This window comes from Neophocaena asiaeorientalis, unplaced genomic scaffold (assembly GCF_003031525.2).
Source record: "Neophocaena asiaeorientalis asiaeorientalis breed wild unplaced genomic scaffold, Neophocaena_asiaeorientalis_V1.1 scaffold597, whole genome shotgun sequence".
Classification (NCBI taxonomy): domain Eukaryota; kingdom Metazoa; phylum Chordata; class Mammalia; order Artiodactyla; family Phocoenidae; genus Neophocaena; species Neophocaena asiaeorientalis.
The window spans coordinates 1,022,537-1,035,999 of NW_020172664.1; the positions used below are offsets into that span (position 1 = coordinate 1,022,537).

Consider the following 13,463-nt stretch of genomic DNA (forward strand, 5'->3'; position numbering starts at 1 on the left):
TTTCCAAATGTCAGAAGTTAAGATGTCCAATTGTTGATGGAAATGAATTTTCATAGATAGGAGTATGGATATAGCAGCCTACATCTCCCTTGCTAGTCTCATTAATGTGATCATAGTAAATTTAAGAATAATTTACAAATGAAGGGGTAAGATTACTTGAGTCGTGCCTGTTTTGTTTGCTTAAGTAAAATATGGAAAAGAAGATGCTGAAATTTTCAACTGACCCATATTCATTGAGCCTATCAGCAGTGATGACAGACACTGATGAGTTATAGGGAGACTAAAAACATAGCCAGCAAGCTTCACCAGTCTCAAAATAGAAGCTAAATTGTTGATATTTTCCAGAAAATTTCACCTTATCCCTGTTAACTGAAGTCTAAAGGGTTTCCTGCTTTGGTTTGAGAGGAATTATATTTTATTTGGCTACCACGTGTGTTGGATGCAACAGAGTGCCTCCCCTTCATAAATCACCCCCCCCCCCGGCTCCATAGATAACTGGAACCTGCCCAAGAGAAGTGCATTAATTCTCCTGCCCTTCACTCTCTAATCACTGCACAATTTTGCGGCTAGATTACTTGTCAATCACATGTAGCTAAGTCTGTTTGCTTCTGCTTTTCAGTTGGATTCCTGGCAGTGAAGAAAACAAACAGAAAACAGATGTCCACTACAGGTCCTTGGATGGTGAAGGGAATTTTAACTGGAGATTTGTCTTCCCTTTTGACTACCTTCCAGCTGAACAGCTCTGTCTCGTTGCTAAAAAAGTGAGTTCTGAAATAGGCCAGTGGGGAGTGGATGTCGTGGGTCTTCCTTAATGCAGATGCTCAGAAAAGGTTGGGGCTGTTCAGAGTCCGGGAGGTCATGGGTCCGGCTCCTCTTTACAGATGGGGACTTTGAGACCCCAGTGGGGTAGACACTTGCCCAGGGTCACACAGCTGTGGTGGTTATTTGTGTAGTTATAACGGAAGTATAAGGAGCACAACTTTGCTTCCACTAACATGTTGGCAGCAGGGGGAAGGATCTGGTAAGTGGGGATCTTCTGTCAATACATTCAACAACCTAAGTACATGTTTATGTCACAGGGAGACTGATTTCTTCCCCTGATAAGCAGAACTGTTGCACTAATTAACCAGAGGCAAAATATTAATGTAGGCGAAATATGCCCCTTACCTTCCTTATTAAACTTAAGCATCTGCCTGCCCTCCTTCGGGAGCACTTCCGTGAGGGTTCAGGGCCCTCCTGGTGGTAATTAATAAGACTCTCAGTTACAGAACCCGACTCAAACTGGCTTAAACCAAGAAAAGTGATTTACTGGTTCACATTACTAAAAAGTCCAGGGTTGGCTGGCTTAAGGAACGCCTGGAGCCTGGGTTGAACTGATGTCTTTCGAAACTGCTCTCACCTTCTCCACCCCTCTGCCCTGCCTTCTTCCATGGGCCTCACTCCCTGGTGAGCACAAGGTGGCCGCCAGCAGCCCCAGCTTGTATCTTGCCCTCTCGGCCACCTCAGCAGAGAGAAGGGAACGAATCCCCAAAGGCACCAACCAGAGTTCTGGAATTGGGCCCCAGTGTCTGCCTGTTTGAGGCCATGTGTCCATCTCTGAACCAGGGTCGCCCAGGGATGCAGCGCTCAGATTGGCAAGATTGTGGAGTTAGGGGTAAAGTCACTTCTCCCCAGATTGCGTGGACTGGGGGAAGGGAATCTCTAAGGAAAATCTGGTGCTTTCATCCAAAAAGGGGGGCCTAAAACCTGGGTAGGTAATAACAACAGATGTCTATTACAGGCCCTTGTCCCATTTCTCCCTTCCCCACCCCCTCCTGCCATATTCTATAAACTCTTCCTAGCTCTGCCTGGTCACCTCCTCATCCTACACCTGATCAGAATATACCTGCCTCACGTCCCATCTGGCCAGGCCCCACCTCCTGCTGGCCCTACTCAGTGCTGATGCTCTAGTGAGCACTTTCCCTGTCCAGGTGAGATGAAGGCCTTCAAAGGGCACTTTCTAGAGACATCCAGGCTCATCCTGCTGTTGAACCATGCACACTTTCAGATAATGGGACAGACCGGGGGGAAAGCGAGGGATTTGGGGTCAGGTTGACCTTCAGGTAATAAAGTTACCTTTCCTATTTACTCACATCTAGAGCTGGACCTCTTAGCATCCTGAGTAGTCCTTGGAGCATGACCCCACACAGGACAGCCGAGTAGGGCCAGACAGCAGCAGAGTGGGCTTCTCAGCCCCTCCAAGCCAGGCCCTCTGAGCCCTGCGAAAGGGACCATTCCTGGAATGTCATCTGAAAAGCAATCCAACAGCCTTCCTTCAAATTCATGAAGCACTGGGGGATTTCCCTTTCTTTTGGGGCCAGAGGAACTTAGGTGTAATCAGGCTGTGGGGATGTCATTATTATCCTGGGCTAATACCGTCTGGGCAGAAGCAGCGACACCAGGTGAGAACCTAGAGGACACTTATCCCATCCTCTCCCCACCTGAGTCTAGGCTGAGGGATCTGGATCTGAGGGTCTTAGATGACCACGGTATATAAAACCCAGCAATATTTTTCAAAAGCCAGAAACGCCAGGACATTTTAAATCTGCACGAACAAAAGAGTGAAATGTGGGCCCCCATCTCCTCACCTCCGTGTGAAATGAGTGTGCTCGGACGTCCTTGGGGGGTCGGGGAGGTCGCTGAGCGGAAGTAACTCCTCCGCAGGGGATATTTCGGTCTGGCCTGGGATGGCTTGGCTTTGGGAGGATCAAGTAGGCAGGCTGCAGTCTTTAGGGCACGAGACGTCATCACTCTCCAAACCGCAGGAGTGGCAGCAGGAAGTCACACTGATAGGAACATGGCAGGAAACCTTCTGTTTGGGGATCGCCTGGGACAACCTTTTTGTCACCCAGCTGGTAGTCCTGAGATTTCCTGGGGAGCCCAATTGCCTTATGTCCACCTGGGGTAGAGGGGTAGGCCAAAGGGCGGGGTTTCGGGTGGGGATGCAAAGGAGAGAAGAGGCCCCATGCCTTGATGCTGAGTTTTCAAGAGGCCCAAGGGGATGGTGTTAAGAATCCAGTAATCAGTGTCATTTTGTTTGTCTGTTCCTGTTGGCATTTTAGGAGCATTTCTGGAGTAAGGACCAAACTGAATTTCGGGTCCCACCCAAACTGATCATTCAGATATGGGATAATGACAAGTTTTCTCTGGATGACTACTTGGGTAAGGCTTACCTTTGGATACTTTTTTCTAAGAAATTGTGCTTGATATTAGTAAAAGCAATTAAAACTTGGGATCAATTATTTAACTCTCCAATACTGTGGGGTGGGGTCCCACCCCCTGCCTGGATGTCCTCGGAGCGGGGTGGCCTGCCCATCCGCTGCCCCAGGTCCTCTGAGAAGTGGGCACAGTGACTGGGCGCTGCGGGCCCCAGCCACTCCCAGGGCCTTTGCACCAGCTCCTATCTTGCTAGGAAGACACACATTTTGTTTTCAGGGATGCCACAGCCTTACCTCCACTTCCAAACCTCTCCCCATGCTCTCAGCACCTCAGAATTGGCTCCCTCCTCCTCCACGATGCTCTCAGCGGTCACTGCAGTCCCCTGATGCCCCGCCCTTCTCTGGGGTAAAAGGCCCTTGTTAAAACACCCCGGCCTAGCCCCTCCATTTCCTGGCATACACCCTGGTCCCCCCAAAGCACAGTCTTCTTATTTCTCTCTCCCAGGCCTTGGGTGTCTCATTGGCCTGCTCTGTTTCTTCTTCTTCCTCTTTTTTTTTAAAAAATTTATATTTATTTTTGGCTGCGTTGGGTCTTTGTTGCTGCACGCGGGCTTTCTCTAGTTGCGGTGAGTGGGGGCTACTCTTCGTTGTGATGTGTGAGCTCTAGAGCACAGGCTCCGTAGCTGTGGCGCACGCTTAGTTGCTCCGCTATATGTGGGATCTTCCCGGACCAGGGCTCGAACCCAAGTTCCCTGCATTGGCAGGCGGATTCTAAACCACTGCACCACCAGGGAAGTCCTCCTCTTCCTCTTTAAATACAGGCCTTTGCCCTCCCTGGGGTTTTGCGGCTCTTCCCCAGGCTCCCTCAGTGACCTACCAGCCCTCACCTGTGTTGAAGGTAAAGCTTCAACTCTCACTTTCAACGAGGTAAAACTCCTAGACCTAGAGGTGTAGCCTGACTGCCCACCGTGCCTGCCACATAGTAACAAGAAATATGATGACTCGTACTGCAACATGCAATGTATCAAATCAACACATTGTACACCTTAAACGTACACAGTGCTCTATGTCCGTTATATCTCAGTTTGAAAAAAAGCAGCTCTCACGATGATTATTCCCCATTTCCCACCAGAAACTTTTACCTTTGTGTTCGGCTGGCACCTCAAATTTATCGTGACTAAGACCAAACTCAGCCTTTCTTCCCTGACCTCATACCTGCTCACCTCATGAACCGCTTTTGCTGTTCACAGCCTCTCCCAGCCACCTAGGCAGAAGCACCCAGAGTCCTCTGTGGGTCCTCCTCTCCTTTCCTACCACTTTCCTAAACCATGTAACCTGCTTTATCATGCACGTTTATTTTCTTATTTTTATGATCTCTGCCACTTGCCAGTTCAGACCTCACTTTCTCGTAGCCAGCTGTTACAGAAGCCCCTAGCTCACCTCCCTGCTTCCAGAGCATCTTTCCTGGCAGAGGAAAAGCCCACAGCGGCCAATGGCTGTGTCTTGTTCATCCCTCTACCCTTTACGACACTGAGTGCGGTGCCTTTGACTTAGCTGGTTCTTAATAAGAGTTGAACAAACAAATGAGTGTGAAAGTGTTGGCTGAAGAAAAACGTACAGCCTAAAAGTTGTGAGTTTGGGGACCTTACTGAGGACTACGGCGCAGGAGACAGCCTCTCAGCTCTGAGGAACGACTCCCAAGAGGTAAGGGGGGAGCCAGGACACAAGAGGTTTTTGCTGGAAAAACAAAAAAGTTAGTCAAACATCAAAAGATTACTGCTAATCACAAAGAGCAGACATCTCAAGTTAATGATTTTAGTGCATTTCTGTGTTTGTGGAGATACAAGATCCTGGGCCCATGGAAATTATTCCTTAGGTATGCATCTTAACCATCTAGAGGCAGATCCAAAGGTCAGAATGCTTCCTGTCTTGCTCCATCCTGAACTCCCCTCAGGGCACAGCCTCAGTCTTTTTTTTTTTTTTTCTCCATTTATTTATTTATTTTTGGCTGTGTTGGGTCTTTGCTGCTACACGTGGGCTGTCTCTAGTTGCGGTGAGCAGGGGCTACTCTTTGCTATGGTGCGCGGCCTTCTCATTGCGGTGGCTTCTCTTGTTGCAGAGCACGGGCTCTAGGCATGCGGGTTCAGTAGTTGTGGCACACGGGCTCAGTAGCTGTGGCTCGTGGGCTCTAGAGCGCAGGCTCAGTAGTTGGGGCGCACGGGCTGAGCTGCTCCGTGGCATGTGGGATCTTCCTGGACCAGGGCTCTAACCCATGTCGCCTGCATTGGCAGGTGGGTTCTTAACCACTGCACCGCCAGGGAACCCCACAGCCTCAGTCTTGATCCTTGTAGAACTGGGATGATGGGCAACATTCTTTGTTTACTGGCATGGCAGGCAACATTCCCTGTCCACAGTAGTGTGCTAACTTAGCATAAAGAATAGTAGAGGGTCTTCCCTTGGAGTTTAAATGAAATAGTCTGATAACAAATAAAGAGAATGACTTTATTTCTAAATGGCTAGTGGGCAAGTGGTTGCAGTTATCACCAAAAGGAGAGACAAAATAAAAGCAGGTGTAAGTTCCAGAAAGGCTTGTGGGCCGTGGATGCATTGTAAGAGGAAGGGCAGTGTCTGAGCCTAAAAGTTTATAGAGAATCTGCCACAACCTCCCTGTTACTCCCGGCGGCCACTGTTGAAGACCACCTCTGGTCCCTGGAGTCCACAGACATGGCCCAACACACACATACCTTTTTCTGAAGGAGAGGTTTCCTGCGAGTTCCCAAGCCCCAAAGACAGTCAGTTAAAGACAGTTATTAACGACAAAAGAGTTAATGCCTCACATCATGGAAGAAAACTTGTGCTTCTCCAGGCACCCTGAGCTGGGCTTCCTAGTTCCTGGGGAGAGCTTTCTGTTGAGAATTCAATGTTCCTTCCCAAGCTCTTGTTTTTGAGGTTACGCTAGGAGAAACTTGAACTTGACTGTTCGATGGAGCTTCCCATGTTCCAAGTACCAGTTTTCTTTACCCAAAGCCAAATGACTATGTTAGGGGAAGTTTGGAACCAATAAGAGCAAATTCCAAGTTCAGTGGAAATTTTGGCTGGAGATGTTTAATTCTTTTGTGTTTGCAGAAGAACTCTGTTTATGCTCCTATCTCTGAGAAATTAAATGGGTTGTTCTCTGTGAGATGCAGAGCAGTGGACAGATACTACTTCTGCCACTTTTCATTCTATCTGGAAAGAAGTTTAACTGCCTACCAGGGTCCGTTTCTCTAACTCACCTGTCACCTGTTCAGAGTCATGGTCTACCTTTCTTCTGACAGGTACATTCTGTTCACTTGTGAACAACGTCTGATCCACTTGAAATTTATTTGGGTTTAATGTTTCCTTGGCTAGGTTTCCTGGAACTCGATTTGCATCGCAGCATCATTCCAGCAAAATCACCAGAGAAATGCAGTTTGGACATGATTCCTGACCTCAAAGCCGTGAACCCCCTTAAAGTGAAAACCGCCTCTCTCTTTGAACAGAAGTCCATGAAAGGATGGTGGCCGTGCTATGCAGATAAAGATGGCTCCCGTGTGATGGCTGTATGTATGAGTATTTCCTGGTTGAGGCTCCTTTATTCCTTTTCTCCTTTAGTTTTGCCCTTTATGAGTAGATTTGCTCTGGATAAGATAAGGGAGGTTAAATTGGTGGTAGTTTAAGTTTGGGGAAAGGTTTGTACCTGGGATTATAGGAGAAGGTGGCAGACGCTGTTAGCATATGTTTGGGGTTGAGTGGAAGATAGAGGGATTGGAATTGTCAAAAAACTGGGAACGCAAATGGTTGCACTGTATTTCTTTAGGACTCTCCTCCACCAGGAATGCTAATTTATGCTGAGCTTCCAGTCCAATTCAGTACAGAAAAAGAAACTTCAAATTTGAGCTGTCCTCATCTTTAAAAAAAATTTTTTTTTTTAAAGATGGAGGAAACAGGGAGTGTTGACATCCAATGAACATGAAGGCCATAAGTTACAAGCACATTTGGAAAACTGAAGATAATTTTGATGTAGAAGCAAAAGTGCGGGTTACCATGCCCTGTCACAAATTCATTATGTATTATTAATAATCATATTTTACACCACTTATTATAAACCGGACAATATACTAAATGCCTTATGTTCATAATCTTGTTTTTTAAAACAACTTCGAGGTATAATTTACATAAACTGCACCCACTTAAAGTACAATTAAGGTGCATAATTTGATGAATTTTGACAGATGTATATGCTCATGAAACCACCACCATAATCAAGATCCAGAACATTCCCATTACCCCAAAAGTTCTGTTGTGCCCTTTGCAGTCCATCACTTCCTCTACCCCTGGCACAGGAAAACACTTATAAGCGTCCTGCCGCTAGAGGGTAGTTTGTACATAACCTCATTTAGTTCTGCGGATAAACCCACAAAGCAGCCATTACCTACATTTTATAGATTCGAAGAACAGGCTTAGAAAGAAGGACCACCTTGCCATAGTCAGACACCCACCTTTGACTCGCCGACAGAGGAGGCATCTCTGCTCCATCGCCTAAATGAGCGTCAGGGTCGGAAGCTCTCAAATTGTAAGGTTTACGCGGTGCCCAGTGCACCAGCCAGGAACCTGTGAACAGGGAGGCAGCATTCATTCATTCACTCACTCATGCATTTCTTCAGCTAGTGTACATCGAGTGCCCACTAAGTGCCAACACTGCTCCACGCAGTGGGGGTACCAAAGGGAGCATGATGGCTCTCTTGGAGCCCACACTTAATGCTCAGTCAATGTTAGCTATTGTGGGACTTGCCTGGGGGCGCAGTGGTTGAGAATCCGCCTGCAAATACAGGGGACGCGGGTTCGAGCCCTGGCCCAGGAAGATCCCACAGGCTGCAGAGCAGCTAAGCCCGTGAGCCACAACAACTGAGCCCACGTACCACAACTACTGAAGCCCGTGCGCCTAGAGTCCGAGCCCTGCAACGAGAGAAGCCACCGCAATGAGATGCCCACGAACCACAACGAAGAGTAGCCCCCGCTCGCCTCAACTAGAGAAAGCCTACGCGCAGCAACGAAGAACCAACAATGAAGACCCAATGCAGCCAAAAATAAATAAATTTTTTAAAAAAAGTTAGCTATTGTTATCAGCCGTCTTCAGGTTATTCCGGGTCCAAGTAAAGTTACAAAGGGAGGTATGTGAGCAGGCAAGGAGACAGATGTGGGAAAGTTAGAATGATGGGGATCCAGAGACTGAAAAGCAGGGAGGAGGGAAAGCAATTTGTCCTCTCAGTTTCCCACAAGGAGTCGGTTCAGAAACACATGGAAGAGGAAATGTGATGAAATCTCTTGAGGAACATTTAAGGCAATCTAAGGATTGTTTTACAAGAATAAAAATCATTGCTCGGGGAATACTCCTTGGGTCGAAGTGAAAATATTTGTGAAACGTGATGTCATGTGTTTAACCTGTTCTGCTTTACTGAAGGGGAAAGTGGAGATGACGTTGGAAGTCCTCAATGAGAAGGAGGCTGACGAGAGGCCAGCCGGGAAGGGACGGGATGAACCCAACATGAACCCCAAGCTGGACCCACCAAAGTGAGAGACCCTCTTTGTTCTGATCCCCAAACACCTGCAGTCTGAAAGCGCCCCCCGCCCCTTCCAGTTGCCTTAATGCAATGGATTAGCTGTTGTCTGAATTTTGTACTGAACAAGGGAGATGGGGGAGGAAGAGGCTGGTGATCTGGCTTCATTTTAACCATTCTCCTTCCCATGAAACCAGAGTCCAGTGTGTCTTCGGCATCTTAGAAAGCCATAAAAGGTTAAAGGCTCTCTCAGCCAACTAAGGGGAATAATATCTTTTCTTGACTTTATAAAATGTTGTTAATCATTCTTTAAACTATTATGCTCGGAGGTATAAAATATCTGTCCCTCCTGAGTTGGGTAGGTAAAACCATTTCTTTGCAATGCAGCCGGCCGGAAACTTCCTTCCTCTGGTTCAGCAACCCATGCAAGACCATGAGGTTCATCGTGTGGCGGCGGTTTAAGTGGGTCATCGTCGGCCTGCTGGTCCTGCTGATTGTGCTGCTTTTCGTGGCCGTGCTCCTCTACTCCTTACCGGTATGAGCCCCTGGCCTCTTGTCTTGGCTCTTTGGGTGTGAATTATGGCTGGTCATCTCACTTGGTACTTGCCTTCTTTGCCATCGGGTAAAATGACCTATGTAGCAGTTGTGGTGTTACAACCCGTCAACCTTTGGAAAATTTAGAGTACTGTGTCCTGTGATAAGGATTACATTCTCACAGTTTCATGAATTACAGGCAGAACCTCACGGTCTGAAAAAAAAAAAAAACTTTGGTCTCAGGAATTCTAGGAGCAATCCCTTAGGCCTTTATGAACGTGTGTCTAAACCACAGCCAGCATTTCTGACGGATCTTCCTGCCTCCAGACTCTCTTGTTCCAAACCATCCTGCATCCTAACTCCTGCCATTTTCACAGATCCTGGGCCCATTATGGGCCTACACAAACCTTGAACTCCACCCAGACTAGAGAGCTGGCCTCCCCAGACAAGTATTGCCCTTACCTGCCAAGATGCCTTTGCCAGGGCTGTTCCTTTGCCCATGTTTTGTCTATTAAAACCTCCCTTATTCTTTAAGGGCCACATTACATAACCTCCCCCTCAAATCTCCCTTAATCTCCACAGTCATAAATGGGAGTCCAAAGGGGAGGTTTGTCAGTGTGCCTAGAAGTGCCTTCATTGCTGAAATCGAATTTGAAAATTTCTGCATCTCGACTTCATATACTTCTTATCTCAACAAATTCCTCGAATGGAGGAATGAAGGCACTTCCAGGCACACTGACGAACCTCCCGTTTGACTCCCATTTATGACTGGCAGGGCTACTGGAATCTAGCGGGTAGAGGCCAAGGATGCTGCTAAACATCCTGCAATGCACAGGACAGTCTCCAACAAGAATCATCTGGTCCTAAATGTCAATAGTACCGAGACTGAGAATCCCTAATTTATATACATACATGGCCCTCTTTCTGTTTCCTTTTCAGAACTATCTGTCAATGAAGATTGTGAGGCCAAATGCATAATGGGAGCAAGGGCTTCTTTTCCAGAGTCATCCAGCAATGAGGGAATCCTGTCTCTGTTTACAGATCAAAACCGAGAGGGATTTTGTTTGTGTCTGAGACTAGATTCCAGGGGCACGTTACACTGCTTCACCGAGGCCCACCACTTCCCAGAGGCTCTAAGTCCACGTCAGGCCAACAAGCAACATTTTTATCTTTTGAAGTATTAAAAGTTTTAACCATGTTTTTTCAGAATATTTTGCAAGGTGGCTGGTTCCATTTAAAAATCATCTTTTTTGTCTGTGTCCTAGTTCTGTAATTCAATTTTTGGAAATTGCTGAAATCAAATTTGAAAATTTCTACATCTCGACTGCATATACTTCTTTATCTGTAGTCAACAGAAAAGGACTCTGCATTATCAAGTAGTTAGAATAGGTGGAGGAATTTTTATTTATGCCTGCAACCGTGGTTATATTTTGTATGGATAAATGTCATGAGACTATTCCTCCTCTGTGATGAACCCTAATAAAAACATTCTGCCTCTGACACATACCTGTTTGTTGTAGCTGTGGGCCAAGCTGGGAAGGAGGCAATTTCTAGTCTGGGTCTCAGTGGGTGGCATGCCAGGGCATACCACTTGGCTGCCAAAGCTTGGCCAGTGGGCCAAACTGAGGCTAATATAAGAAACGGACACTTATTTAAAGTACTTACTCCATGCACACCATTGTTTTAAATGCTTTATACATATTAACTAATGTAGTCCTCAAGGTAATCCTATAAAGGTAGTAGGTAACATTAATCCCATTTTGCCCTTGAAGAAATTGAGGCATACTGCATGTAAATCAATGAAGTTAGAACACACCCTCTCACCATACACAAAAACAAACTCAAAATGGCTTAAAGACTTAAACGTAAGACAGGACACTGTAAAACTTCTAGAAGAGAACACAGGCAAAACATTCTCTGACTTAAATCGTACCAATGTTTTCTTAGGTCAGTCTCCCAAGGCAATAGAAATAAAAACAAAAATAAGCAAATGGGACCTAATCAAATTTAAAAGCTTTTGCACAGCAAAGGAAACCATAAACAAAACGAAAAGACAGGCCACACAATGGGAGAAAATATTCGCAAATGATGCGATTGACAAGGGCTTAATTTCCAAAATATACAAACAGCTCATACAACTCAACAACAGCAACAAAAAATCCAACCCAATCCAAAAATGGGCAGAAGACCTAAATAGACATTTCTCCAAAGAAGAAATACAAATGGCCAATAGGCACATGAAAAGATGGTCAACTTCGCTAATTATTTGAGAAATGCAAATCAAAACGACAATGAGGCACCAACTCACACCAGTCAGAATGACCATCATTAAAAAGTCTACAAATAACAAATGCTGGAGAGGGTGTGGGGAAAAGGGAACCTTCCTGCACTGTTGGTGGGAATGTAAGTTGGTGCAGCCACTGTGGAAAACAGTATGAAAACAGAAAACTAAAAATAGAATTACCGTACAATCCAGCAATCCCACTCCTGGGCATATATTCAGACAAAACTCTAATTGAAAAAGATACACGCACCCCTATGTTCACAGCAGCACTATTCACAATAGCCAAGACATGGAAACAACCTAAGTGTCCATCGACAGATGAACGGATAAAGGAGATGTGGTACATATTTACAACGGAATACTACTCAGCCATAAAAAAGAATGAAATAATGCAACATGGATGCAACCAGAGGTTATCATACTAAGTGAAGTAAGTCAGAAAGAGAAAGACAAATACCATATGATATCACTTATATGTGGAATCTAAAATATGGCACAAATGAACCTATCTATGAGACAGAAACAGAATCATGGACATAGAGAACAGACTGGTGGTTGCCAAGGGGAAGGAGGTTGGGGGAGGGATGAAGTGGGAGATTGGGGTTAGCAGATGTAAGCTTTTGTATGTAGAATGGGTAAACAAGGTCCTACTGTATAGCACAGAGAACTATATTCAGTATCCTATGATAAACCATAATGGAAAAGAATCTTTTAAAAAAGAATATATAAATATTATATATACACAATATATACATAACTGAATCACTTTGGTGTACAGCAGTAATTAACACAATGTTGTAAATCAACTATACTTCAATTAAAAAAATAAGAAAAAAAAATTGTTTTTAAGAAATTGAGGTATAAAGACGTTAAGTAACTTGTCCAAGGTCACACAGCTAATAAATGGTATAGCTGGAATTTGAACCCAGGCAGTAGGGGTTCTTTTCCTCTTAACTTTTTTTGGGGGGTCTGGAAATTTCACCTCAATATTTGTATTTATTTGCTTTTTTTTAAATTGGGAAATAACTGACATTAGTTTCAGGTATAGAACACAATGATTCAAATTTGTATATATTGCAAAATGATTACCATAGTCTAGTTAACATGACACCATCCATAGTTACACAATTATTTTTCTTGTGATGAGACCTTTAAAGATCTATTCTCTTAGCAACTTTCAAATACGCAATGCTGTATTATTAACTATATTCACCATGCTGTACGTATTACCATGGCATTTATTTTATAACTGGAAGTTCATACTGTTTGATTCCCTTCACCCATTTTACCCACTCCCACCCCTCCACCCCCTTCTGGCAGCTACTAACCTATTCTCTGTACTTATGGGCTTGTGTTTTGTTTTGTTTTTCCTTCAGATTCCACATATAAGTGAGATCTTACAGTATTTGTCTTTCCCTGACTTCACTTGGCATAATACCCTCAAGGTCCCTCCATGTTGTTACAAACGGCAAGATTCCACTCTTTTATGGCTGAGTAATATTCTATTGTGTATATATACCACATTTTCTTTATTCATTCATCAATGGACATTTAGATTCTTTCAACATCTTGGCTATTGTGAAAAATGCTGCTATGAACATGGAGTGTGTATATCTTCTTCGATTAATGTTTTTGTTTTCAGAAAAATACCCAGAAGTGGAATTGTTGGTTCATAGGTTAGCTCTATTTTTAATTTTTTGAAGAAGCTCCATACTTTTTTCCATAGCGTCTACAGCAATTTACAGTCTCACCAACAGTGCACAACTCAGCAATAATGGCAAGACAGTCCCACTGCAGTATAACATTGTCTAAATGCCCAAAAGCATTGCCATTATCGAACCATTTCTTGCTCCCCTCGATTCTGTGTTG

At 44.9% G+C, this 13,463-nt stretch overlaps 1 protein-coding gene across 5 annotated transcripts in view; it reads left to right on the forward strand.

Moving 5' to 3' along the window:
- MYOF (myoferlin) overlaps positions 1 to 10,810 on the forward strand; it is a 153,030-nt gene extending 142,220 nt beyond the window's left edge. For 4 of the 5 annotated variants that reach the window (XM_024739512.1, XM_024739514.1, XM_024739513.1 and 1 more), the window contains 6 exons: positions 620 to 761; positions 3,102 to 3,201; positions 6,588 to 6,778; positions 8,680 to 8,789; positions 9,164 to 9,311; positions 10,250 to 10,810. In XM_024739512.1, the coding sequence (XP_024595280.1) occupies positions 620 to 761; positions 3,102 to 3,201; positions 6,588 to 6,778; positions 8,680 to 8,789; positions 9,164 to 9,311; positions 10,250 to 10,288 (730 nt within the window). In that variant the 3' untranslated portion in view covers positions 10,289 to 10,810. Of the gene's footprint in view, positions 1 to 619; positions 762 to 2,138; positions 2,442 to 3,101; positions 3,202 to 6,587; positions 6,779 to 8,679; positions 8,790 to 9,163; positions 9,312 to 10,249 lie in introns of those variants that run through there. The other variant, XR_003002487.1, reaches the window with a different exon arrangement.
- The last annotated feature ends 2,653 nt before the right edge of the window (positions 10,811 to 13,463 follow it).